The 27,995-nt window shown below is 42.3% G+C and overlaps 1 protein-coding gene across 1 annotated transcript in view; it reads left to right on the plus strand.

Moving 5' to 3' along the window:
• The window catches only part of traf3ip2a (TRAF3 interacting protein 2a), a 134,597-nt gene extending 121,516 nt beyond the window's left edge, over positions 1 to 13,081 (plus strand). Inside the window, exons 8-10 of the mRNA XM_079584565.1 lie at positions 3,320 to 3,424; positions 11,893 to 11,967; positions 12,135 to 13,081. Of these exons, the coding sequence (XP_079440691.1) occupies positions 3,320 to 3,424; positions 11,893 to 11,967; positions 12,135 to 12,281 (327 nt within the window). The 3' untranslated portion in view covers positions 12,282 to 13,081. The remainder of the gene's footprint in view (positions 1 to 3,319; positions 3,425 to 11,892; positions 11,968 to 12,134) is intronic.
• Positions 13,082 to 27,995: the final 14,914 nt, after the last annotated feature.

Here is a 27,995-nt window from a genome sequence, read left to right on the forward strand (position 1 = left end):
CCTAGGCCGTTGCTCCGAATTTCACGAAAATTGAACCAGATCATCTCCAGACCATGACGACAAAAAGTTATGGAATTCAAGTTGATTTGTCAAACCGTTCACGAATACCATGCAATTTAATTTTACGTAGCGCTTGCAAAAACAGACGTAAGGCTGTATCTCCACAACGCTTTATCGGATTCAGACCAAATTTGGTACATGTCATCACAAGCATGACCTGAGGCTACATGCTGCGTTTCGGCGCAGCGCCACCTACTGGTCCGGAGATATGAAGAATTTATGTTTTTGCTTATAACTTCTGAACGGTTTGTCCAAAAATCACAAAAGTGGTCTCGTTAGATTCAGAGCGTCATACTGAGTTGACTGATATTCAATTTTCCCATATCGGCCATTTTGGCTGTCGGCCATTTTGAATTATGTGCTAAAATGCTGTATTTTATGAACGCATGAACGTATCGTTACGAAACTCAGTATGGGTCATCAGTACAACGCCCTAAAGGTACTCAAAAATTTATGAGACAGCGCCACCTTTTGGTCAAAAGTTATAATGAAATTTCCAAAAATGCTAATAACTTTTGAATAAATTTGCCTATAGTAATGACACTGATCTCAATAGATTCCTTGGGTTATGCTGAAAACATAGATACCAATTTTGCCATAGTCAGCCAAACTTCCTGTCCGCCATCTTTATTTTCTTTTAAAACCTACTTTTTCGAACTCCTCCTAGACCGAACGTCCGATTTTCACCAAAATCGGATCGTGTCATCTCCAGACGTTGCCGAGTAAAAGTTATGGATTTCGTGTCGATAGACAAAACCGTTTTCATATACCGCAGCGGCAAAGTTGAGGCATGATGCCAAAATGACTATTCAGGCTTTATATCTGCAATACCTTGACATATTGACACCAAACTTTGTATGTGTCATTGTCACTTCACTCTGACCACATCACATCAGTTTCGTAACTGCGCCACCTATTGGTCGAAAGTGATAATCATATTTTTAGTTATTGTATGTGATTTTTCAACCATTTTGCCAAAATTCATCTTCAAATGTCTTTAATTGCTCCTTGCTGCAGTTTGTCTCACACTTTCAGCCATGTAGGCATATCTCGTCGTCTGCTTTTGCGCTTGGCCCCGTAATGGCTGCTTGCAGCTATATTCTTCTTCTTTTTCTTTTTCCGACTGGGCGTCTATGGCAGCCTATAGAACCGTTTGCGGGAAACTTATGAAAATTGGCACAGTGATACAGGACAGCCTGAACTATCACCATAGCAAATTTGGAGTCTCCAACTCATTCCCTCTAGCGCCACCAGCTGTCCAAAGTTTCACTCATGTTTATGCTAATAACTTTTGAACCACAAGGGCTAGAAACAAAATTCTTTTTTCCTCTGATTCCTGAGCTCACGGCGATTCGACTGCACCCTATGACGTCATTTTCCGTCATAATAGTTTTCCCGCCATTTTAAATTTTCTGAAAAACCTACTTTTTCGAACTCCTCCTAGGCCGTTGCTCCGAATTTCACGAAAATTGAACCAGATCATCTCCAGACCATGATGACAAAAAGTTATGGAAATCAAGTTGATTTGTAAAACCGTTCGCGAATGCCGCGCAATTTAATTTTACGTAGCGCTTGCAAAAACAGATGTAAGGCCGTATCTCCACAACGCTTTATCGGATTCAGATCAAATTTGGTACATGTCATCACAAGCATGACCTGAGGCTACATGCTGCGTTTCGGCGCAGCGCCACCTACTGGTCCGGAGATATGAAGAATTTATGTTTTTGCTTATAACTTCTGAACGGTTTGTCCAAAAATCACAAAAGTGGTCTCGTTAGATTCAGGGCGTCGTGCTGAGTTGACTTATATCCAATTTTCCCATATCGGCCATTTTGGCTGTCGGCCATTTTGAATTATGTGCTAAAATGCTGTATTTTATGAACGCATGAACGTATCGTTACGAAACTCAGTATGGGTCATCAGTACAACGCCCTAAAGGTACTCAAAAGATTATGAGACAGCGCCACCTTTTGGTCAAAAGTTATAATGAAATTTCCAAAAATGCTAATAACTTTTGAATAAATTTGCCTATAGTAATGACACTGATCTCAATAGATTCCTTGGGTTATGCTGAAAACATAGATACCAATTTCGCCATAGTCAGTCAAACTTCCTGTCCGCCATCTTTATTTTGTTTTAAAACCTACTTTTTCGAACTCCTCCTAGACCGAACGTCCGATTTTCACCAAAATCGGATTGTGTCATCTCCAGACCGTGCCAAGTAAAAGTTATGGATTTCGTGTCGATAGACGAAACTGTTTTCGTATACCGCAGTGGCAAAGTTGAGGCATGATGCCAAAATGACTATTCAGGCTTTATATCTGCAATGCCTTGACATATTGACACCAAACTTTGTATGTGTCATTGTCACTTCACTCTGACCAGATCACATCAGTTTCGTAACTGCGCCACCTATTGGTCGAAAGTGATAATCATATTTTTAGTTATTGTATGTGATTTTTCAACCATTTTGCCAAAATTCATCTTCAAATGTCTTTAATTGCTCCTTGCTGCAGTTTGTCTCACACTTTCAGCCATGTAGGCATATCTCGTCGTCTGCTTTTGAGCTTGGCCCCGTAATGGCTGCTTGCAGCTATATTTATTATTATTACTGTGGCCGGAAAAGAGCTGACGTGTTTTTGAAAAGTGATGTGTGTAATATAAAAAGAAAAACAGCTTAATATATAAATACATTCATAGATTGTTTCTTCCAACAAGTGTAAATACCGTGACTTTTGATACTATTAAAACATTGTTCTTTTTGTTTAAACATCATTCGTAACTCTACCCCTGGTACTCCACCTTTAATTGAGTTTTTGTTTCATAGTTGAGCTCTTACCTCTGGGTGCTTCCGTTAGATTTTAAAACAAGAAAAAACTAAAGTTTGAAGTTGATTTCTTCAACAAAACTGAATGTAGTATTGTAGTCAATATTGGGCTGTATAGGTAAGTTGATTTTGAAATTGGTGGGGACAGGGACCTCAATATATAAATATATTTTAAGTTTTGATCAAAATTATTGCTAGGGATATATCAGTGTCACTGGATATTGGTAGGGACACGTCCCTATAGCGTCCCTACTAAATTCTATGCCCCTGCCATTCTATAGACATTCTATAGACATTCTATAAACATGGAATTAATATGGAGCAATTTCAGGCAAAATTTGCCAGTATTTTATTTATTGCCAGTGTTTATTCTGTATTCCCTGCTTTCTGCTGGAATCTTGTTGTTGTTTTTTTTGTTGTTTTTTAATGCAGAAGTCAGTGCTAATCATTGTAGTGATCAGTCCAAAGTATAAGATGGATGTTGAAGGAGATGGATCTGATCAGCATGGACTACACACCAAATACATACACACTCAGGTGAGAGTTGGTTGTGTTGGAAACTTTTCCTTCGAAGCAGAGGAGACGTTGGGATATCTTTCAAGCAGAAGTTATTCTTTATTGAGGACTTCGCTGTGCGTTGCTGTAGTCATCCAACTAAAGTCTAACTCAAACAGTAGACATTGTAGTTTATATACATTCCAAGGGGGAGGGATTTACATAAAGGGGGCATGTAAATGAAGTAGCCTGAGTCAGCTTGTTTACAGAGATTTCCTGATCTCATGAGCATGACAGTGTCATTCAAATCATCCAATCAGCCTAACTAGTCAACAACTGTGCGAGGGGCTCCAAGAGCCATTAAAAGACAAAGGGTGGGAGTCTCAGTAATCTGACTCATTTAACTTACAATAGAGAGAACAGGACTGGCAGGAATCTCTTGCTGGAAACTCTGTTTAACAGCTGATAATCATCCTTAAATGCTAAATTCAGTCTACTAAACTTTCTCGGTTTATATACTATTGTATTGGAACCTAAATTAAACATTTAATAAATGTGTAATAACAGTTGACAGCTGTCTTTTCAGATCCTTCTATATAGATCTTTTATTGATAAGGTTGATCTTGTAAGATCTATCATTTAACTATCAGGTAATGTTGTGGTTATAACTATACCTTGCATTGTTTGAATTACTTTGAGATATATCTAGCCCACTTGAAATGTTATATTTCTTCTAAAACTTCTAAAAATGTCTCCCTGTGATGTCATGACACTTTAAAGAGGCTGTGGGCACTATTTGTCTTATCTTATCTATTATAAATAGTAGTTTTTCTACTTTAATGGCATAAATTATAAATGGCATTTTTCCAGTGGAGTTTAATCACACCCTTTTTAAATGTGTCTTAAAGAAAACAAACTTGGATTCACAGGACTTTAAGAATTGTATACCTATTTTAATTTACAGTTTCAAAAGAAAATTTTAGAAGGTGGTTCATATTCAACTGGTTACATTTTTTAAAGAAAATAAAAAATATGGATATTTTCAATCAGGATTCAGGACTAAAGACAGAATCGGCTCTAATGAAAGTTATTAGATTGTATAGCTATTGTTGAGCAAGAGTTTTACATCTGTTATTGTAGAGACATCAACTTTACATTTTCACGCACCTAAACTGATGCTGAACTTATGAACCGTGATTGGTTTCTTTACATGTCAGTCAGACAGCCTTTTGGGTGGTCTTTGCCCAGTGAAAGCTGCTTTGGAGGATCAGTTAGACATTTCAGCGATATGGGACATGTCACGTAAAGGTGATATAAATAAAGAATTATTGAAACGAGAAGCATTTTGGATTTATAAATTAAAATCACTGGCTCCTAATGGCATAAGTGGCATACAATTTGTTTTTTTCTGATGTAAAGATAGATACTACATGATTTTTTACAAATGTCATGTATATAAATCATGAAATATTCTAAGTGTGAAGATCAGTGTTGATTAATGACGATGCATTTCTGATGACTTCAATCATTAGATCTTTCACTGCTGTGAATTTGATGGGGTTACCTCGATTAATGCATGAGGATGTTTAATTTGTCCAATTGTTTTTTTATTGTTTTTATTGTGGGATCCTCTGTTATTGTGCTTAGTGTAAATGTATGTCTTGTGATTCATGAGGATTGTTGGTGGATGTGTTAAACAAGATCATATTGAATGTGGATAATTGCTATTGAACACATTTAATTGAGTGATTTTTAACACTGGTCAAGTTTGATGACGTCAATGTAATTAATTAATAGTATAAATAGTGGATGAAAGGATTAGAGCATTCAACAATCTGCCTGCAATCCTAAATGTCTGTTTTATTATAACCTTGGAAGTAAAATAATGGCAAATTTTTTTTAAACAAAAAAGTCTGTTTAATTGCAAAATTTAAATTCAACTTGGTTGAATATTTAAGCTGTGAATATTTCAATTCAAAAGATTTCAAACATATTTTCATTATTCCAAAATATTCAAACTGTTTAAAAATACAACCCATAATATTCAACATGCAATTTTCGGTCCATTTTTTTTTCGCTTTGCCAATTTGCTTCCACAAATTCAGTGGTTAAAATATGCGACAGTAAATTAAATGTTGACATCCAGGAACTGCAGGAAAAGCAGTAGATTACCGAGCATACTCTCCATCTGCTGTTAATCAACCTCACCAGCAGGGGGTGCAAGCGCATGTTGTTGACGAAGACCAGAGCAACAGTTAGAGCAAGCCATTCATTCATAAAAACTAATTTACAGCAATTGGGCATGCATTAAGTTTTTGTGATGATTATATAAGTCAGTATATACAGTGGGGAGAACAAGTATTTGATACACTGACGATTTTGCAAATTTTCCCACTAACAAAGCATGTAGAAGTCTGTAATTTGTATTATAGGTACTCTTCAACTGTGAGTGACGGAATCTAAAACAAAAATCCAGAAAATCACTTTGTATGATTTTTAAGTAATTAATTAGCATTTTATTGCATGACATAGAAAAGCAGAACTTAATATTTGGTACAGAAACCTTTGTTTGCAATTACTGAGATCATAAGTTTCCTGTAGTTCTTGACCAGGTTTGCACACACTGCAGCTGGGATTTTGGCCCACTCCTCTATACAGACCTTCTCCAGATCCTTCAGGTTCCGGGGCTGTTACTGGGCAATACGGACTTTCAGCTCCCTCCAAAGATTTTCTATTGGGTTCAGGTCTCAATACGGTCCAGTCGTCCTTTTCTGAAAAGCATCCCCAAAGAATGATGTTTCCACCTCCATGCTTCACGGTTGGGATGGTGTTCTTGGGGTTGTATACTCATCCTTCTTCTTCCTCCAAACACGGCGAGTGGAGTTTAGACCAAAAAGCTCTATTTTTGTCTCATCAGACCACATGACCTTCTCCCATTCCTCCTCTGGATCATCCAGATGGTCATTGGCAAACTTCAGACGGGCCAGGACATGCGCTGGCTTGAGCTGGGGGACCTTGTGTGCGCTGTAGGATTTTAATCCATGACGGCGTAGTGTGTTACTAATGGTTTTCTTTGAGACTGTGGTCCCAGCTCTCTTCAGGTCATTGACCAGGTCCTGGCGTGTAGTTCTGGGCTGATCCCTCACCTTCCTCATGATCATTGATGCCCCAGGAGGTGAGATCTTGCATGGTGCCCCAGTCCGAGGGAGATTGACCTAGGGATGGCTGACGCGAAACAGTCGTTCCGAAGCTTTGCGAGATCCCGAAGCGCAGATGTTTCGAAACACTGATCCGAAGCGTGATTCAAAAAACCCATGTCACGTGACTATGGCCAAACGAAGCCTCGAAGTGTTACACTAAGTGTTTCATCAGGTGTGATCCGCCGAATCAGCGTTTGATTGACAGGTCGAAAACAGACCACACAATAAAAGTGAAATCAACGCATATTGACCTCGTGGGTTTTTGTGAGAGGAGTTTGATTTTGAGATAGCGGATTTTTGGTGATATAGTGACATTTATAGTGCGATTTGTTTAGTTATATTTAGGCTTACATTTAAATTTACACAACACATTGACTGATAGGCTAGATATATGTGACACATTAATAGATACATAGATATAAATATAGACAGCTAGATTAATAGATAGATAGATAGATAGATACATATATAGATAGATTAAAGATAGGGATAGAAATGTCAACATCAGACCCATCAACATCATCAACATCAACACCAGTAGAAACACAGGACAGTTTATGGGAACTTTTTGATACTCGTATCCATCAAACCCAGATGATACACAGTGCTACAGCTGATGCCACAGTGGAAGTGAAAAAATACATAAACGATGCGTATTTGCCCAGAACTCATGATCCACTAACTTACTGGAAAGAGAGAGCAGTAATCTTTCCTCATTTGTATGTCATGGCTAAAAAATATATTTGCATTCCAGCAACAAGTGTCCCTTGTGAGAGGATTTTTTCAAAGGCTGGAGAAATTATCTGTAAAAAAATAAGTAGGCTAAGTCCTTCCACAGCAGAAAAATTAATATTTTTGAATAAAAATATCTAAAAAAGTGAGACATTGTGGCTTGATTTATTTTATTAATATTCATTTTGTAGGACCAAAATAACATTATGCACAGTGAGGAGCCTATAGGTTACAAGATTCACATATTAGAAAAGTACAATAATAAAAAAACAACAACAATTTTAATGGCTCGTCAAGGTTGTTTTAGATCAACACCTGCAAGTGACCACTAGGTGTCACCGTGGAGACGGGTGTCGGATTGATTCGAAGCCTCGAAACAATATGGACCATTTGGTTCAACTGTTTCATTGCTTCACGAAGCCTCGATCTGCCCATCACTAGATTGACCGTCATCTTGAACTTCTTCCATTTTCAAATAATTGCAAAATAATTTTGTCATGCAATAAAATGCAAATTAATTATTTAAAAATCATACAATGTGATTTTCTGGATTTTTGTTTTAGATTCCGTCTCTCACAGTTGAAGTGTACCTATGATAAAAATGACAGACTTCTACATGCTTTGTAAGTAGGAAAACCTGCAAAATCGGCAGTGTATCAAATACTTGTTCTCCTCATTGTATATTATAATCGATTATAATTGGTTTCCCTCAATACCTCATCATACCCTTCCATCGGGACAAAATATCTTAACGTAGCTTAATGGACTAATAGGCTACTGTGATATAATATAAAAGACCAAACTTGCACCTTATTGGGGATGTAGGCTGTACTATAGGCCCAGGGTTTTCAAAGTTTTCAAGTGATTAACATTGTGCAACATCAGCATCACACGTGCACACGGAAGCACATGTAGGAAACCTCGTGAACCACGGCCGTTTCACACCGCAAGCGCAAGTGGCGCGCATTTTTTCCGGTGTGCATGTTAATCAATGAGTGCATTGACACCGCGAGCAGGATTGTGATAGTTTTAACAAGAACTGGAGTAGGCTCCAAAAATAGGCTCAAAAATATTTATAGAAAATGTATCCATTTAAACTTGGGTATTACTTGGGTAAAAGTTTTTATTATTCAGTTTGGGTAAAAGTATATGGTGTTTTATAAAAAAAATATATAGATAACAAATATTTGTGTGTGCTGTAAAGTGGTTAGAAAAATGAAATCGGTATCGGCTAAAATTTGTATTCGGCAGGTCAAACCCAATGAAAAAATCAGAATCGGCCTGTAAAATTGTAATCGGTGCATCTCTATAATCTTTCTGATTGGCTGGTATCAAACACTATCACATAATCTGATGTTCACAGATGTTTTATTTATTTATTTCTACATTTGCCGTAGTTTTGTTGATGGGTTCAATAACACATCCTGCAAAAGGAGGGCCTTGGCCAGAACCTAGTGGTATTTGGGGGGTCTTGTCATGGAAAAGTTTGGGAACCCCCTGCTATAGGCTACAGTCAAGCAGGTGGACTCAGAATATGATCTTAATGCGCAAAGTTTTATGCTGAGCATTTCCCAGTGATATACTGACATAAAATCAACACTTGATCAATTAATACACTTTCTCTTCTATTCCATATATATATATAAAGTATGCCTACATGTACTACATTAGATTAAACTGGGAAGGGTCATAGCACTTGCATATTGTTGTCCTATTGTTAGTTTAACTGTAAGTCGCTTTGGATAAAGCATCTGCTAAATGACTAAATGTAAAATTGGCTTGACATTGGACATTCACACATTTAGGGGCCGTCTCTAAAGTTGCATACAACATTTCTAACTTCAATAGCAAACTTCAATTTATTTGAATAAATATCAAAAATCTAAAAGGTGTGCATCATGACTCCTACATGAACACTTTACAGTTGGTTTTATAACTGTAAGTCGTTCTCTTCAAAGGCTATGGAAGTTAGAAACGTGTATACCAATGTCGTATGTAACTTTAGAGATGGTCTCTAAATGTGCGAATGTCCAATGCAATGTTGTTTTCGTCAACGATGACGATAACGCAATTATTTCGTTGACGCACCTGTTTTTATGACGTTAACGTTACGATGACTAGCTAAAAATAGGCTTGTTTGAGATGAGCAAAATCTGCGCAGAACCGATCACCGGTGATCACCGCGAGATGCATGCCGGTTAGAAATGTGTCCGACTGTGTTCTGCCTGGCTCTGATGTCATGCTGACGTATGTCAAAAATCTCTCGCGAGCGCAAGGCACACCTGTCGGATTCTGCAGTCGAGCGCAGTTGCTCTCCACCGACTGCGCGGATCAAAAGCATGATGGGAAACGACTTGCTGACGACACAGCTTAATGCTCATTGGTTTAAACAACCATGATGTAGGCTAATGTTCTCTTTTAAAATGTTTGATATTAAAACTCTGATATCATGTTTTATGTGTATAAATGATCTGTTAATATTCCCAAACTCTCTGACAGTACGATCTCTATATGGATTATGTGATTATGTAATTAAAATATATATATATAAACACATGTATTAAAGAAAACAAAAAGATTCATAAACACGTATTTGGAATGGGATTATATAGCCTAACAAGTGATTTGGGTGTCTTGTTCATTATATTTATTTTCATATTTAAGCAACAGAACTTAAATTACATCCAGTTTATTAGCAACACTGTGCACGAGCGTGAATCCCGTGAATCCCGCGATATCCATCTTGGATCTCACAGGTGTCAGATCCACTGTGAGAAGAGAGAGCTGTCCAGCTTGCCTGCACTTTTTTCACTCCTCCCCTCACTGCAGCCGCCTACTCTCGACTACACTTCAGGCGAGGCAAGGCGCATCTCAAACAAGCCTATTGGCTCTAAGGTGACTAAAACATGACGAGACGTTTTCGAGTTTTCGTTGACGAGACGAGATGGAACGAAAATGATTATAAGTCTGACGTTCACAATGCATGTCATTTCTGCCTATTTTGCGTGAAATCGGTCTGTTTTGAGCTAAAAAAAAAAAGTATCAGCAATGCCTCATTCTAATCGTTGTTGAACGATGTACGATCAATAATGAAAAAAATCCCATAATGTACGATAATTTCAGAATTGCCCGCAAATCTGAATCTCTCGAAATCTAAATAGAGCGAGCAAGAGCGCGCATGTGTAGCGCGCGCACAGCAGAGAAAGGGAGCGAGAGACCTTGCGTGTGTGTGCTAGTGTGCGTGTGTGCCTCGCGAAGCGCATGTAAGGACCCACCCAACCAATCGAATTATTCAGAAAGTCTAGTTTATTATGCAAAGGTTTTAAGGTTAGCTGTTGTTTTATGAATTGCAACTTGCTGCAACCTATCAAACCTAAGCCCATTTCCAATACTTTTTAACCTAAATTAATTTATTAAAGACTAGCCTACTTTTTTTCTTTCTTTTTTTTTTTAACTAAAATTGACTAAAACCTTTTTGTGTTTTCGTCGACTAAAACTTGACTAAAACTATCAAGTTTATAAGTGACTAAAATGTGACTAAAACTAAAAAGCATTTTCGTCAAAAAGACTAAGACTAAAACTAAAAGGGCTGCCAAAAACAACACTGGTCCAATGTCAAGCCAACTTTAAGCCACTGGGAAACGCTCAGTATTAAACTTTGTGCGTTAAGTTCATATTCAGTCCATCTGCTTGCCTGCGAGTTTGGTCTTTTATATCACTGTAGACTGTCCATTAAGCTACGTTAAACGTTTTATGTGTCCAGCAGGAGAATCCTGAAGTATTGAGGGAAACCCTAGTAGCCTACTGCATGGAGCACATCACAGCAATATAAAGTTAAGGCAACTCAACAACCAAGAGAAATATGTCAACCTCAAATATAACATTGGATCTGTACATACGTTGAATTTACTGTCAAATTTGAACCACTGAATGGAAGCGAATTTGCAAAGCAAAATAAAATGGACAGAAAATTGCCTGTTGAATATTATAGGTTGTATTTTTAAACAGTTTGAATATTTTGGAAGTGAAATATGAAAGGTGAATATGAATTATTACATTTTTAATAATGAAAACGTGTTTTAAACGTTTTGAATTTAAATATTCACAGCTTAAATATTCAACCATGCTGAATTTCAGCCCATAACAATGCAAGCCCTAAAAATACAATGCATTAAAATTAAAGCATGGTTAATGCAATGCATATTTTTTTTCAAGTAGTCCAATTCAACAGGCTTTTTTGTTTCAAAAACATTTGGCATCATTTTACTTTCATATATAACCCTGTGGAAAAAAAAAAAATTAACAGGTAACTAAAAGTATTTCGAATTTTGAGTGCGGATTACAGCTATATTCCAATGCCATACAGGCTTGGAACGACTTGAAGATGAGTAAATTATGAGATAATTTTTATTTTTGGCTGAACTATCCTTTTAAGCCAAGATAAGTTTGCATAAAATAATATTTTTATATTATAATTTATATTCTTACAGTATATGTAAGATACTCTTTTGGTATCTAATAAATTCACTTCCCCTCTGGGTTAGCTGTGCATGTTTTTGATTGTTTCTGTTTTTTCAGATCCAAAATGAATTTATTCTGCAGAGATGTTTGAACTTCAGATTGGTACCAGTGCTGTTTCCCAATGCTAATCAAGTAAGTGTCCAAAAACAACATTTATGGGCATGAGACGAAATACATGTTTGAAAGAAAAAAGAACAAATATATATATATATATATATATATATATATATATATATATATATATATATATATATATATGAAGATGGCTGTAAGTTTACAATCTGTTGCTTTCTCTGCAGAGTCATGTTCCACTGTGGCTGCAGAGCACTCGCCTGTACCGGTGGCCTGAAGATGCTAAAGACCTGTTACTGCGTTTACTCAGAGAAGAGAAATACATTATCCCTCCGCTGGGCAAAGAGCTGACACTCACTATCAAACCCCTATAAGAGTTTATCTCATTACAGCATGTTTCACCTCAGAATCAAAAGAAAAAATAGGAAAGGCTATTTTAGGACCATCATTTTCATGAGAATTAAGGACATTGTCCCCTAAAAATATTACAAAAAAACCAAGAGTGAAACATTATATCAACTTCAATGGGCTTCTCTTTACGTTTGTGATGTGAAGTCTCTTAACTTGTTTGGCTTCATACTGTCAGAAGCTTTTTATTTTGAGGCAAACATAAGACTGTGGTCTCTCTTCATTACCCACCGTTGTACTGGTAATCTGATGGTGAGATATGCCTTGCATTTTCTTGTCTTTAAAATCAAGTGTCTACACTAGACACTATAGACAGCATAATTGAATTGTGTTCTATTATTTACTTATATGTCAAGTAGCTGCATAAGTGAGATCATTTTGCAGTGTGGTCTTGTATCACCCTGAAGATGTTTCTCTTGCATACCAATCTGCTGACTGTACAGCAGATGACTGTACACTATCCCCCTTTTTATAACTTTTTTTAGGTAAGAGCACTACAACTGAAAAGAGTACAGAATGACTGTTAGATATGTTCAGACGCTCTTAATGAATGCTGTAAACATGGTGAAAAATACACATAGCAGTTAATTAAACAGCCTACTCCTAGCCATATTGGGACATTTGTAAATGTGTCATTTAGATTAATTGCTCCTGTAGCATTTCTTATTTGTAAAACATTGTTTGAATTAAAGCATCTACTAATTGAATGAAAACATGCCAAGCTGTGATGTCTGGTGACGGATTAAACTTGCCCGTTTTTTTAAGACGATTTGGTCAGAACATCTTTATTCAAAGTTACTTTGACACTCTGTAGAGTGTGACCATATGTACTCTGAGCAGAGTTAATTTAACTCTGGGGATTTTGCTGTCTATGATTTAATTTGTTGGTTAATGATTTAATGCACTGAGCACTGCTGTAGTTTATATCATAACACTCTCCAACAACAGAATGCTACTTTTAATTATAATTAGATTCAAATTAGAATTATATCTTAGTTTTACAAGCAATATTGTTAGGGGTGAACAGTTATAAGACCCGAGACCAGATATGTAGAAAAGATGACCAGGAGTCGTGAGGTTCAATCAAAAAGATAAAAATTTACTGAAGAATAGTTTGCAGTTTCATTGGTAGAGCGAGCGTCAAAGTCTCACGAGGAGGTCGCAAGCCAACTCTAACTTACACAAAATAATACACCAATTATACCATTTTGCAAGGGCAAGCATCGCATCATCATACATCTGATTGGCTAAGAGAATATAAGACCATAAACAATTTCACACATGTGAGCAGATAAAAGGTGCCTATCGCCATTAGTTAGGATAGCTGTCGCCAATCCTTAGATTTAGGTCAGCGTTAACCTCGCAGGTTAGAGGAGAGCGCCGATGAGGATGAGCGTTGTGTCCCAAATGCCTACGTAGAAAGTCAAACACACACACACAGAACACCACCAAATAACATCGCCAAGGCCGAAGAGTGCTTGAGCTTCGTATTATCAGTTAGCCAAAACATAGCTCCTCAGGAAGAAAGGGAGAGAAATTGCATTGCTCTCTAGAGAAAATATATAATTTCACAAGCACAAAATAATATAGAAATGATTATGTGATAATGCATATATATATATATTTGATTATTGATTTGTATAAAAGTAATGTAAGCATTCAAAAGGATATGGAATGAAATATATATATAACTGACTGAAGAGACAAGGGATTTTGACCGCCCCTTCAGTCCCCCGTTTTAGACCTATGTGGGGTCCAATACCGCCACGTCTGGTCTAACAAGTGAGGTCACTACGGAAGGTGGAGTGGTGACAAATGGTTCCCTGTCGGGTCACAATTGTCTCTTCGCCTTTTTACGGACATGCTGGAAACTAAAAATTCCAGTCCCCATTCCAAGGCTCTCCCACCTTCCACTCACATCAGGGCATCAATGTTGTTCCTCCTCAGTTTGTCGCTCAGGCGGTTCGTCAAGAAGACCTGCAAATATATGAGAAGAAGAAACGAACACACATACACACACAAAAACATAGAAGAGCCAACCCACGCCTCCACTTCTATCCCACCGACCTTTTTGCATAATGAGGGTATTACCGGGATTGTACAAAAGGCCCGGATGCCCTTAAATGTCCCGTATTATCCTGGCCAATCACAGCGCACATTGTTACCATGGCATCACCTGCGTTAAAGCAGAACCGCGTTGGGATAAAGAAAAGGAATGCAGCGCATGACAGAGAGCAAAGTTTGGGCAGCTCCATTAGTTCATCCATAGTTGTTCAAGTATTATTCAGTTGGAGTATATATTGAGTTGCTGTGTGCGTACATGTCAAGTAAGTTGATATTTCCTGATGATATCAAGAGACTCGTAGTTTGTTTATCAGCCTAGACAGTAACCGATTAGCATCATTCTGACTGGATTACTCTTTCTAGTCAGTGTATTTTGGACTGTTTTTTTCTGTTATTATTACTACTGTTATTTTGAAGTTAGAAGTTTATGTATTGGACATTACTATTAATGAATGCACGCGCTAATTTAGAGACTATTATCACACGGTGATCAGCTGTTTATCACATGCGTGATGGCATGCCCAGTTGAGCGGCATTTATGTGCGACTAGCGCCTTCTTGTGGCGATGTCCAGAATAATTCTTCAACATTGTCCAATATTGCTTTATTGATGTGATTGTTGTATAAGCCTAAATACTGATAATCGTTGAAATGTTATGTTGTAGAATATATATACATATATATTAATGTTTATTTCTCTTGTATAATTTGTTATAGAACCATGCATGCAACTCAACCAGCCCTTCAGTAAACTAAGTGAAACTTATACCCTGCTTGGTGTGTCATTTCAACTAAGAGTCAACTCATACAGTTCTGACCGACTGCCTGCTGTGTTTCACATCCATCCAAATTAGTCTACATTCGAACCTCTTCATTTTAAATGGTCCTTCGAGCCGGATAGTGAATCACAGCAGAGAGATGACATCCCATCCTGAGCCAGATCCTACTGTTGTCCGGCCCCGACGACAAATAAGGCTACCTGCACATCTAGCAGATTATCAAGTTTCTGATTCAAACCAAGTGAAGAGAACATTATCTCTGTTTCCGCCCACGGCGGAGAGCGTGTCACGATCATCTTCTCCAGAAAGTCAGTCTCCGTATGCAGATGATCTACTACTACAAGATGTATGGCCAGATCCAGCTGGAGATGTGTCGCCAGAGTATAATGAGCTCCACCTCCAAGACCAGCAGCTGTTTGATATTAAATCTATGTGGACTGAAATGAAAAGAAACAGCAATGAGCTTAACAGTCATATTCTACCTGAGATTCTGTCAACACTGCGAGGGCTCCAGGCAGAGAATGCTATGTTAAAGCAGGAGATTCAGCAGATAGCCACAGGAAGAGCGACTCCTCGTCAACCAGTAACACCGGTTCCAACCCCTCGCACCCATGTGCCACCGTCCGTCCATAGACAGAGAGATTCTGCAGTGTATGCTGGTGAAGTTCTCCAGGACCAAAATGTCCAGTGTGAGCAGCTGACAAAGCAGATGGGAGACTTCACGTTTTCGCCCAGGCCAGAGCACCCACATGCGGGAAAGAGTCGGCACTATACCTGTTCAGGTCGGCCTGTAGCAGCAGTACAGTATGATGATGAAACACCTAGTCCCAGACGCAGTCGTCGCCAGAGCGATAGAGACTTCGGTCTGTCCCCATGCCCAGAATTGGCACCTAGAGCGGAAATGCAGCATGTCCATGAGCCGATATATCGAGGCCCTAAGCCTACCATCCCACGTCTGACAGCAGCTGATCCCAGACAGTTTTCAAGACTACGGATGGCGCTAGAGAACCTTCTGCCTGTGAATGCGAGCGAACGTTTCAAGTATCAGATCCTGACTGATCATTTAGAGCTAGAAGAGGCCCTACTAGTAGCAGATTCCTACTGTAACTCTGTGAGACCCTATACAGACACTATGCGAGCCCTTGTGAAGATGTATGGCCAACCCCACAAGCTTGTGCTGCGGAATATCTCTGAAGTACTAGAAGGTCCTAATCTCAAGCCAGGTGACGTTAAAGCATTCAAGTTCTTCGCTCTCCGTGTACGCTCATTAGTGAGTATGTTGGAACAGTTGGGGTCTGAGGGAGCATCTGAATTAGAATGCGGCTCACATGTGTCCAGACTCCAAGGCAAGCTTCCCCACGAGCTCCAGATCAGCTTTAAGAGATATGTCCATCCGTCCAGAATCACAGTCCCCACCCTTATCGACTTTGCAGACTGGTTAGAGTATGAGCTACAGGTCCAGGACGACACCGCCAGGACATCTACGTATGCTCCACCCTTAACTACCAAGAAGCGAGATGGTCGTTACGACCCCAATCCTCCTGGGAGATCTACGAGTTTCCTGTTGGGTACAGAGAAGCCTGCTGCAGACAGTGAACGCAGAGTGTCCGCTCCAGAGTCCCGGTCCAGCTCCGCCAGGTACAAAGAGAAGTTGCGTGCCTACTGCCCTTATTGTGATAATGCCAGTCATTTCCTTAATGGATGCCATAACTTCAAAGAGTTGACTAAGGACCAGAAAGAGGCCTGGATTCGTAATAATAATCGATGTTGGAGATGCGGTCGTAATCATCACGCTTCCAGATGCACACTGAAAGCCTTGTGCAAGACCTGCAACAGGAAACATCTCCTTATATTGCACGATCTGAACGAGAGAGCTGTGACTGCCAGTACAGCGCCCAAACCCCCAGAGAACTGTCTTGTGAGTACCACGAAAGATATCCTGTACGTTGACCGTTCTGTCAGCAGCCGTAGAGTCATGCTAAAAGTGAGTAAGGTGATAATCACGAATGGAGATGCATCGTTAGAGACATATGCAGTGCTCGATGACGGGTCTGAGAGGACTATCCTCCTTCAAGCAGCCGCACAGCAACTGGACCTCAGAGGACAGCCAGAAGACTTGATACTGAGAACAGTGAGACAGGATCAGCAGGTGCTTCATGGGGCGGCCGTCTCCTTCACAGTATCATCTGTGTCTCATCCCCACAAGAAATACCTCATCCAACATGCCTTTACAGCTGAAAGACTAGGTCTTGCTGAACACACCTACTCTGTGGCTTCCTTAAAGAAGAGATACCGACACCTAACTGGCCTTCCGTTGCAGCAGATGAACAAAGTGCAGCCGATGTTGCTGATCGGGTCAGATTGCCCACACCTCATCACGCCTGTTGAACCTGTCCGGTTAGGTCCACCAGGTGGACCCGCAGCAGTCAAGACCCGCCTGGGATGGACTCTTCAAGGCCCTACGCATGAGATTCGTCGTGAGATTAACACGCACCAGTGTTTTTTCACCTCTATCCTTCCCAACGCAGACCTGTTTGCTCACGTTGAAAGATTATGGCAGATGGATGTGATTCCATACCGCAACGAAAAGGTAGTGACGAGATCCAAGCTAGACCAAGAAGCTGTAAGATTCCTGCAGGAGAAGACTGTGAGAGTGGAGGTAGAAGGGACGATGCGGTATGCTACGCCGCTCCTTCGGAGGCAGAGCATGCCACAGCTGACCATGACCAAAGAAGCCGTTCTCCCTCAGCTAAGGAGTGTCGAGAGGAGACTGCTTAAGAATCCAGATCAGGCTTCGGCTTACCAGGCTGAGATCACTAGGCTGAAGGAAGCTGGATACATAGCCAAGCTGGAATCGAGAGAGGTTGAGAGCTCTACAGAGTCATGGTACATTCCCCACCATATGGTGCAGCATAATAACAAGAATCGGGTCGTCTATAATTGCTCCTTCCAATATGAAGGTCACAGCCTCAACGAGTTCCTTCTTCCAGGACCCACGCTAGGCTCATCACTGCTAGCAGTTCTGCTCCGCTTCCGAGAGCACCCGGTAGCCATAAGCAGTGATATTCGAGGTATGTTTCACCAGGTGAGGCTGCTCCCTGATGACATGCCCTTACTCAGATTCCTGTGGCGTGACCTAAAGCCGGAGCAACCCCCTGACGTGTACCAGTGGCAAGTTCTCCCCTTTGGTACCACATGCAGCCCCTGCTGTGCCACTTACGCCCTTCAGAGGCACGTCATAGACCACAGCCAGTCTGGAGACCCAGTCAGAGAGGTAATCGAGAAATCATTCTATGTTGATAATTGTCTACATAGTCTTCACTCCCCCCGAGAGGCCCGCGACCTAGTTGATTCACTATGTTCTCTCTTAACCACCGGAGGCTTTGAGCTTCGACAATGGGCCAGCAATTGCCCGTCAGTAATTACTCACCTCCCTTCTGAATCGAGATCTAATACCTGCGACCTCTGGCTTAGTCAAGGCCAGCAAGACGTCCATGAGTCTACACTCGGATTACACTGGCATTGTCAGTCCGACACCCTACGATACAAGCACAGAGCTAGTCGCTGCTCCACTGTGACAATGCGCAACATCTACCATGTACTGGCCAGCCAATATGACCCCCTCGGTTATATTGTCCCTTTTACCACCAGAGCGAAGATATTGGTACAGCGTTTATGGGATAAGAAGCGCGACTGGGATGATCCGCAGTTACCTGAGGAACTCCTTACTTCATGGTCTGAGTGGGAGAAAGAGTTGAGTGGATTAGAGAAGATATCTCTACCCCGATGCTATACCAGCTCACAGATGGATCACCCATCCTGTAGATATGATGTCCACGTTTTCTGTGACGCATCGGAGCAGGCATACGGTTCGGTGGCATATCTTCGGACAGAAGACAAAGAAGGTCAAGTAGAAGTCATCTTTATTGCCGCCAGATCCCGCGTTGCGCCCCGTAAGCAACAATCTATACCCCGACTAGAGCTGTGTGCCGCTCTTACTGGAGCGCAACTCTCCCAGCTCCTGACTACAGAGCTTACAATTCCTATTCACTCCACCACACTCTGGTCAGACTCCACCACCGTGCTCACTTGGCTGACTTCCAGTTCATGTCGTTACAAGGTGTTCGTAGGAACACGAGTAGCCGAGATCCAAGAGATAACAGCTTCAGCAACCTGGTGCTATGTCAGATCCGCAGACAATCCAGCGGATGACATCACGCGAGGCAAGCCTCTGAGTGACCTTGCTACAGGGAGCCGGTGGAGTCAGGGACCAACATTCCTCAAGCTGCCACCAGATAGTTGGCCTGGACAGCCCCCTCTATCAGTTGAAGAGTCAAGCAGTGAATTAAGACAGTCAGCGTTCTCCGGGTTAGTGACCACAACTGCACTCCCACTTCAGCCACCATACTACAAATCACTGCCAGAGTGCTTGAATGCCTATGGGCAAGAGCTTCATGGGGCGGCCTACACTTCCAGTGCTGACCTCCAAAGAGATGTTCAACAAGCAGTCCTTCGACAAGCTCAAGCAGAGTCCTTTCCCGAAGAGCTGAAACTTCTGAAGTCAGGCAAACCGGTGGCAGCCACAAGCAGACTGGTTTCACTCTCCCCTGAGCTTGACGCTGCTGATGGACTGATTTGTGTAGGAGGCCGTCTACGTTACTGTGAGGTAATAGAAGCAGAAGCTGTTCATCCAGTTGTCCTCGATCCTCGACATCCGATCACAGAACTGATCATCAAGGATTATGATGAGAGGCTGCATCATCCTGGTGCAGAGAGACTGTTCGCCGAGATCAGAAGGACATACTGGATTATGAGAGGCCGTGAAGCTGTCCGTCGGCATCAGCGCCAGTGTGTAGAGTGTAGAAAATGGAGAGGCCGCCCAGAAGTTCCCCTCATGGCCGACCTACCTCTTACCAGACAGAGATACTTCCGTCCAGCCTTCTACTCGACTGGCATGGACTGTTTTGGCCCCTTCTTAGTTAAAATTGGGCGTCGTAACGAGAAGAGGTGGGGCATAGTCTTTAAGTGTATGACTACCAGGGCAGTCCATCTCGACCTTCTCACCAGTATTGACTCTGATTCATTCCTGATGGCCTTACGACGGTTCATTGCACGACGAGGAAAGCCGTATGAGTTATTGAGCGACCAAGGCACCAACTTTAAGGGAGGAGAACGTGAATTGAATGACTCGTTCGCCACCCTCCAAGATGAACTACAGAGTCACCTTGCCAGCCAGCAGATAAAGTTTGTTTTCAACCCACCAGGTGCTCCTCACTTCGGCGGTTGCTGGGAGAGAGAGATCCGTTCGATCAAGACAGCCCTCCGAGTGACCATTGGGGCTCAGACTGTCACTGAGGAAGTTTTAAGAACAGTTCTGGTCGAGGTCGAAGGTATTCTCAACTCAAAGCCCCTTGGGTATACCTCTTCTGACGTAGCTGACCCTGATCCAATCACCCCGAACTGCTTCCTGATTGGCCGCCGAGACGCATCCTTACCTCAGGTAGTCTACCAAGAGTCTGAGATCCTGAGTCGCAGACGCTGGCGTCACAGCCAACTGTTGGCAGAGCACTTCTGGAGACATTTCCTCAAGTATTATTCACCCAGTCTCCAAGCTCGCCAGAAGTGGAAGACAGAAAAGAAGTCACTAGAGAGTGGGGATGTGGTCATGATTGTCGATCCCCAACTTCCTCGTGCCCTCTGGCCAGTAGGCAGAATCACCCAGGTGTTCCCAGGCACAGATGGGCGGGTCCGGTCAGTCAGTGTAAATGTCAAGGGTAAAACCTACACGCGAGTTGTAGCTCGACTCATCCAGCTTCCAGCCCTACCTGAGGATGATCAGGATAAGATATAGACCTTTGTGAGATGATCGAATTCAGTTCTTGAATTCGGGGCGGCTGTACAAAAGGCCCGGATGCCCTTAAATGTCCCGTATTATCCTGGCCAATCACAGCGCACATTGTTACCATGGCATCACCTGCGTTAAAGCAGAACCGCGTTGGGATAAAGAAAAGGAATGCAGCGCATGACAGAGAGCAAAGTTTGGGCAGCTCCATTAGTTCATCCATAGTTGTTCAAGTATTATTCAGTTGGAGTATATATTGAGTTGCTGTGTGCGTACATGTCAAGTAAGTTGATATTTCCTGATGATATCAAGAGACTCGTAGTTTGTTTATCAGCCTAGACAGTAACCGATTAGCATCATTCTGACTGGATTACTCTTTCTAGTCAGTGTATTTTGGACTGTTTTTTTCTGTTATTATTACTACTGTTATTTTGAAGTTAGAAGTTTATGTATTGGACATTACTATTAATGAATGCACGCGCTAATTTAGAGACTATTATCACACGGTGATCAGCTGTTTATCACATGCGTGATGGCATGCCCAGTTGAGCGGCATTTATGTGCGACTAGCGCCTTCTTGTGGCGATGTCCAGAATAATTCTTCAACATTGTCCAATATTGCTTTATTGATGTGATTGTTGTATAAGCCTAAATACTGATAATCGTTGAAATGTTATGTTGTAGAATATATATACATATATATTAATGTTTATTTCTCTTGTATAATTTGTTATAGAACCATGCATGCAACTCAACCAGCCCTTCAGTAAACTAAGTGAAACTTATACCCTGCTTGGTGTGTCATTTCAACTAAGAGTCAACTCATACAGTTCTGACCGACTGCCTGCTGTGTTTCACATCCATCCAAATTAGTCTACATTCGAACCTCTTCATTTTAGGGATAATTTGGGGAGTGACCAAGCCAAAAGGTCACCGTCTCATTTCCGTCCAAGCGATAGCAGCGATCATTAACATTCTGATACATGGTTGAAATTAAATTTAGACCCTCAGTTGAATTTAGGCATGGGTATTGAACCCATGATGGACGGTTATAAATCTCCTCACAATCCCAGTGAGTGGAGAACGCATGGAGTCTACCGGTCCAAATTGAAATCTGAATACATCAGGAATGATAAGGCTATTATAATCAAAGCCACAAACGAGAGAGGGAGTGCCAATCGAATGATGGCCCACCTCACTTTCAGTCGTTTGGTATTTCGCACTTCTTCCTAAAGAATTAGCAGCTTCAATATATCGCCGGATTCCGCCATCTGTAATGATAAAACATTGTTACAGAATTTTTACACTATCACACATATAAATTACCTTTTAGAGAGAGTTCGTTATTATGATGCGGTGATTTGGTTGGAACCTTTATCGAGTGGTTTCACCTGTGACCAATGTCTCCAGACAGTACCCAGAACCCCTCTGTCAAGTAAAACAGATGTATTAGTTGTCAAGAGCACCTGGTAAGGTCCATCGAATTTTGGACCTAGAGGAGAAACAATCTCTCTTTGCAACATTACATTGTCACCTATTTCAGGCAAGGCAGGCATGTAACGACCTGTCATTATTTCACAAGGGCTGATCTGAGTAGTTTTGTTAGGACTGGCTCTCATACTTAAAAGAATCATTGGAACAGCTGCGTGCCACCCTTTCCCCCACTCCAACAATCTCTTTCTCAATGACGTTTTAAGTGTTCTGTTTGTACGTTCAATGGAGCCGCTAGACTGAGGCCTAAACGGGATGTGGAAGTGTTGTTTCACTCCCATCAATTTATGACATTTTTCATTACCTTTCCCGTGAAATGTGTACCCTGATCTGAATCAATTTGTAAGGGTAAGCCCCATCTTGGGAAAATTTCATTCAACTTTTGCGGTTGCGTCTGCGGTGCAGTTTCTCAGTGGAAATGCCTCCACCCATCTGGAGAAAAGATCAACAATCATTAGAATGTATGTGAACCCTCCACTAGGGGGCAATGGACCTATGAAATCAATTTGGAGGTGTGTCCACGGACCCTGAGGTCGAGGGGCATGTCCTAAGGGAATTTTCAGCTTTGAGGAAGAATTAACCTTAAGGCATAATAAACATCTCTTACAGAAATCATTGCAAGAAGCCCTCAGCTTTGGCCACCACCAGGTTTTTGAAATCATTGCATGTAATTTCTCAGGCCCTGCATGTGCCAACCCATGATACAAGGACATTAGTTCGGTTCGAGCAGAAACAGGGCAAACAAAGCGTCCATTAAATTTCCATAGTCCTTCAGAATTTTTCTGTGCTCCTAACTTTGTCCACTGTTCTATCTCTTCATGTTCATCCTCTGCATAAAGTTAAAAAATGTCTCTGTAAGTCTCATTCTCAGTGTCTGCAGCTTGGTTCCCTTTGGCTTCCGGGGAGCTGTCAGTAGCGTGCCCGGTGACTTTGATGACTGCTCCTTCTGCGGGAAGATCACAGGCATTCATAAGTTATTTTACCTGCTGTTGATGTGAGATAGGAAGTCCTGCGGTAGTCAGAAATCCCCTGCGCCTCCATACGGGGCCGAAGCGTGTACCCTGCATTGAAAGCTGGAGCCGTCCACGAACAAGTTCATAGCATTAGACAGGGGTTCAGATTGAAGAGGGCTTTGGCTGTCCGTCTCGATCAGTCGGGCACAGTTGTTTGCAGTTCCTTCTTCTGGAAGCAAGGAGGCAGGATTGATAGCAGTTTCAATGTCAATTTGTATGTCCACATTTTTACTCAAGAGAGTGGTCTCCCATTTGGCTCGTCGTTGATTAGAGATGGAGCCTAAACGGGTATTTGTTAACAGTTTCAAAATCTGGTGTCTGGTGTGCAGTATCACCTTTTGATGTGTCACAATGTCACTGCCCACTCTGCACAGTCACATATCAACAGGCACGGGTGTTGCCCTGCCATTGAAACAGGAATAGGAGCAGAATAATATCCTACCATCCCATACGAGTTCCGGCCCGAAACCTTTTGACCCAGAGCAGCGGAGTAAGACCGGGTCCCCACCCATGTCCATAGGTGGAAAGGCCTGCTGGCATCGGCATGTCGTAATGCTGGGGAGGAAGCAAGAGTTTCTTTGATACTCACGAAAGCCTCCTCCATCTCCTCAGTCCAGTCGATCAAATCCGATCCAGGTCTTCCTCCTTTCAGTGCCTCTGTGAGTGGTTTAGAGAGTTTAGTGTATTCAGAAACATACTGGCGGCAGTAATTCAAAAGACCCATCACTTGCCTTAAACCAGTGACAGTGTTTGGCTTTGGAAGTTCAATAATAGCTTTAACTCGTTCGGGGGGGATGCATCGGCCACGCACCCCCACAATCTGTCCCAGATAAGTCACTTCAGGTAATGCTAGCTGTGCTTTTTTCAAGTTCACTTTGAATCCCCCGTTTTGGAGGGCCTTCAAAACAGTCTGAATAGTTTCAGCTCCCTCTCGTGCTTCATTTCTCAAAGGGTATTGTCTTTTGGCTTCATGCAAGGGACCTGGAATGCTCAGAGGCTGAATCTGTGCCAGACCACAATCATATTTGTCTTTTGCCCATACATTTGGGAATTTAGAAATTATAAACTTCCACTCAGGGCAAGCGTCAGCGATACTCACAGAATCAGCCACTGCACATCTCTCCTCATGGTGGGGGCCAGTCTGAGATAAGCGAATTGTTTCATTGCAGCCAAGCACTAGCTTATTTTTAGAAAGCAAAACATCAGCTTCAAGGTTTTTCAAAATGTAAACACCAATAATTGTCCCTACAGTGTTTTCTCCTACCCAAAATTCAGTCTAATATACATTTTCAGAGTTAGAAATGGTTATAGGGACAGAAACAGATTTGTGATACACCTGTTTGCCATTTAGACCTTCTATATACAAAGTTTCAGAAGTGATTTCAAGATCGAGATCAGTTCCCTGATTTTTATTTTTATGGCAGTGTCTAGCAACATGGCCATCCCTACCACAATTTCTGCATTTACTAGTGGGTTTTCCATGGGGGAAAGTTCAAGATTTCTGACCCCCGATTTTAACTCAGTTTGCTTTGCTTGCATAGCTGGAATCACTGACATTTTATACGGTGGGGGGGTTACAACAGCCACATTCAACAGTCCGCGCACCTCAGTATAGGGTCCATCATACTGGTTCTCAGTCTGACCGGCTAAAGCTGCCGCCTGAACAGTCTGAGAAGAGATGGTGGGGGCGGAGGGAGAACGAGAGACCGTCTCACATTTCGCAGCTCTCTCAGCCTAATCACACACTGCCTTTAGACCTTCACTCAAACTGCACAGATCAGATCCTATCTCTCGTCCGATAATTTTTGTCATCCTATCAAGCTGGACCACCCATTAATCATGTCAGGGATTGCTTTTTCAGGAGTTATTGGTATACCACCCATCTTACAAATCCATGAATAGGCAAACACGGATAAAAATTTGACTTTATCAGCTTCCTTTTTTGTTTGCAGCCAGTCTAACTGCTGTGTGATTTTCCAATCAGAATCAAACCCCTGACTGACCATTTTCTTAATGAGCTGTGCGTATTTCTTTGATTTGAGCCCGTCAGAGCAGAGCTGTTTACAGCGTTCGCTCTCTTCCATTTGGGCAGGACTATTTTCTTTATCAGTCATTCTTATTGGTCACAGATGAAAAACCACCACAGAGAAAAAGATTTAGCAGCAACAACAATAAATTTGGCGGAAAAATACGTTTAGCAACAATAGTGAGACTTCTACACAATGAAACTACAAAGTATGTTTCGCTTCCCAAGTCACATACTGGTCTATGCCAATTTGGGTCACACTATATATTTTTTATTTGTTTGGGACCGTTCCTGATGCATCCCTGGCAAACAACCCTATATTTTACTATTTTTATTTTATTTTATTAATCTAACTAACATCTTGTTCCCTATCTGCCTGAATCACTAACTTCGGGGTACCCCTATCTGAGATGGAAGAGATTGACCAGGTTTTGCGGTGCCACTGGACCTAATCCAGGGACGCCCTCTGCTGGGGTGGTGTCCCACACCAGTATTGCCCCACTGGGCCCCCACAGAGTGCGTTTCACTTTTGCTGTTTTAACCAAAACAGCGACCCTTTATACTCTCGTAGTATAAATAATCTTCACTCGCCTCGTCGGAGTGAAGCTCTCCCGTTCCCCTTCAAAATCTCTTCCAATCAGACAGCCCTAATACTTAATAAAATCTTTCTACCTTGTTTGCTGATTTGCCAGAGATGTCACCACAGAATGGATGCCCGCATCCTCCACCAAAACTGTTAGGGGTGAACAGTTATAAGACCCGAGACCAGATATGTAGAAAAGATGACCAGGAGTCGTGAGGTTCAATCAAAAAGATAAAAATTTACTGAAGAATAGTGTAACAAGGTTGGATGTTATGGGAAGAAGGAGGCGGGAACCGGCGGACATTTAGACAACTTTAATAAATAAATAAACAAATACAAAATGAAAGTATAAGCCAGCAGTCCCTCGCGGACGACTGCTGGCTACAGAAACAAAACACAACATAAAATCAGGCCTGTTCCTCTCTCGTTCTTCACTGTCGTCGCTCCTCCTATATGCCTCCGCTCCTCCGTGAGAGATACGAGACCGGTGCGTCGCGCAGGTGTCGCTCATCAGTAATCACGCCACCGGTCTCGCACCGCTCTCACGTCCCTCGACCTCGTCCTGCTCGCCACATACCCCCATCGCCCCTCGCAGGCCGGGGGGTACCCACGAGACTGCGCTCGACCCCCCCCCCCCCCTCCCCCTCCCTCCGGGGGAACCGGTCACGGTGGCCGCGGCCCGTGGGGGTATGGAGAGACGAGGCGAGAGAAAGGAGACGGAAGCATGGAGCGACAGTGACGAGAGAGGGGAGAGAGGAAAAAAAAAAAAAATTGGTCCGGTTCCCACAACGCGCTGTCATCTGGTCCTCCACCAGCTGGGCGATCTTCTCCGCGGTGCCTGGCAGTGGCGCTGGATAGCCCTCGGTGGACGGCTCGACACTCCTCCGCCGCCTGGTGGACGGCGACGACTCCTCCGGGTTCGGGCAGATGGCAGGAGTCCCCCGTTCCCTGCTCCTCCCCGTCATGGCGGATGGCAGCAGGCTCCGGCCCACGGCGAACGGCGGCGACTCCTCCGCTCCCTCACGGACGGCCGCCGCCCCTCCAGCACCCAGGCGGCCGGCCGCGAGCTCGACCGTCTCCCGGGCAACTCCAGCGCGCCGCCTCGAGCGTCCATGGTGACGGAAACTGCCCACCATGCTCGATGGCACCGCGGATTCCACAGCGGCGAGGGCTCCTTGACAGCACGTTCCTCCTTCTTCCCGGGTTTCGGCACCAGTGTAACAAGGTTGGATGTTATGGGAAGAAGGAGGCGGGAACCGGCGGACATTTAGACAACTTTAATAAATAAATAAACAAATACAAAATGAAAGTATAAGCCAGCAGTCCCTCGCGGACGACTGCTGGCTACAGAAACAAAACACAACATAAAATCAGGCCTGTTCCTCTCTCGTTCTTCACTGTCGTCGCTCCTCCTATATGCCTCCGCTCCTCCGTGAGAGATACGAGACCGGTGCGTCGCGCAGGTGTCGCTCATCAGTAATCACGCCACCGGTCTCGCACCGCTCTCACGTCCCTCGACCTCGTCCTGCTCGCCACAAATAGTTTGCAGTTTCATTGGTAGAGCGAGCGTCAAAGTCTCACGAGGAGGTCGCAAGCCAACTCTACCTTACACAAAATAATACACCAATTATACCATTTTGCAAGGGCAAGCATCGCATCATCATACATCTGATTGGCTAAGAGAATATAAGACCATAAACAATTTCACACATGTGAGCAGATAAAAGGTGCCTATCGCCATTAGTTAGGATAGCTGTCGCCAATCCTTAGATTTAGGTCAGCGTTAACCTCGCAGGTTAGAGGAGAGCGCCGATGAGGATGAGCGTTGTGTCCCAAATGCCTACGTAGAAAGTCAAACACACACACACAGAACACCACCAAAT

This window comes from Phoxinus phoxinus (genome assembly GCF_949152265.1).
Source record: "Phoxinus phoxinus genome assembly, chromosome: 16".
NCBI classification, from domain to species: Eukaryota; Metazoa; Chordata; class Actinopteri; order Cypriniformes; family Leuciscidae; genus Phoxinus; species Phoxinus phoxinus.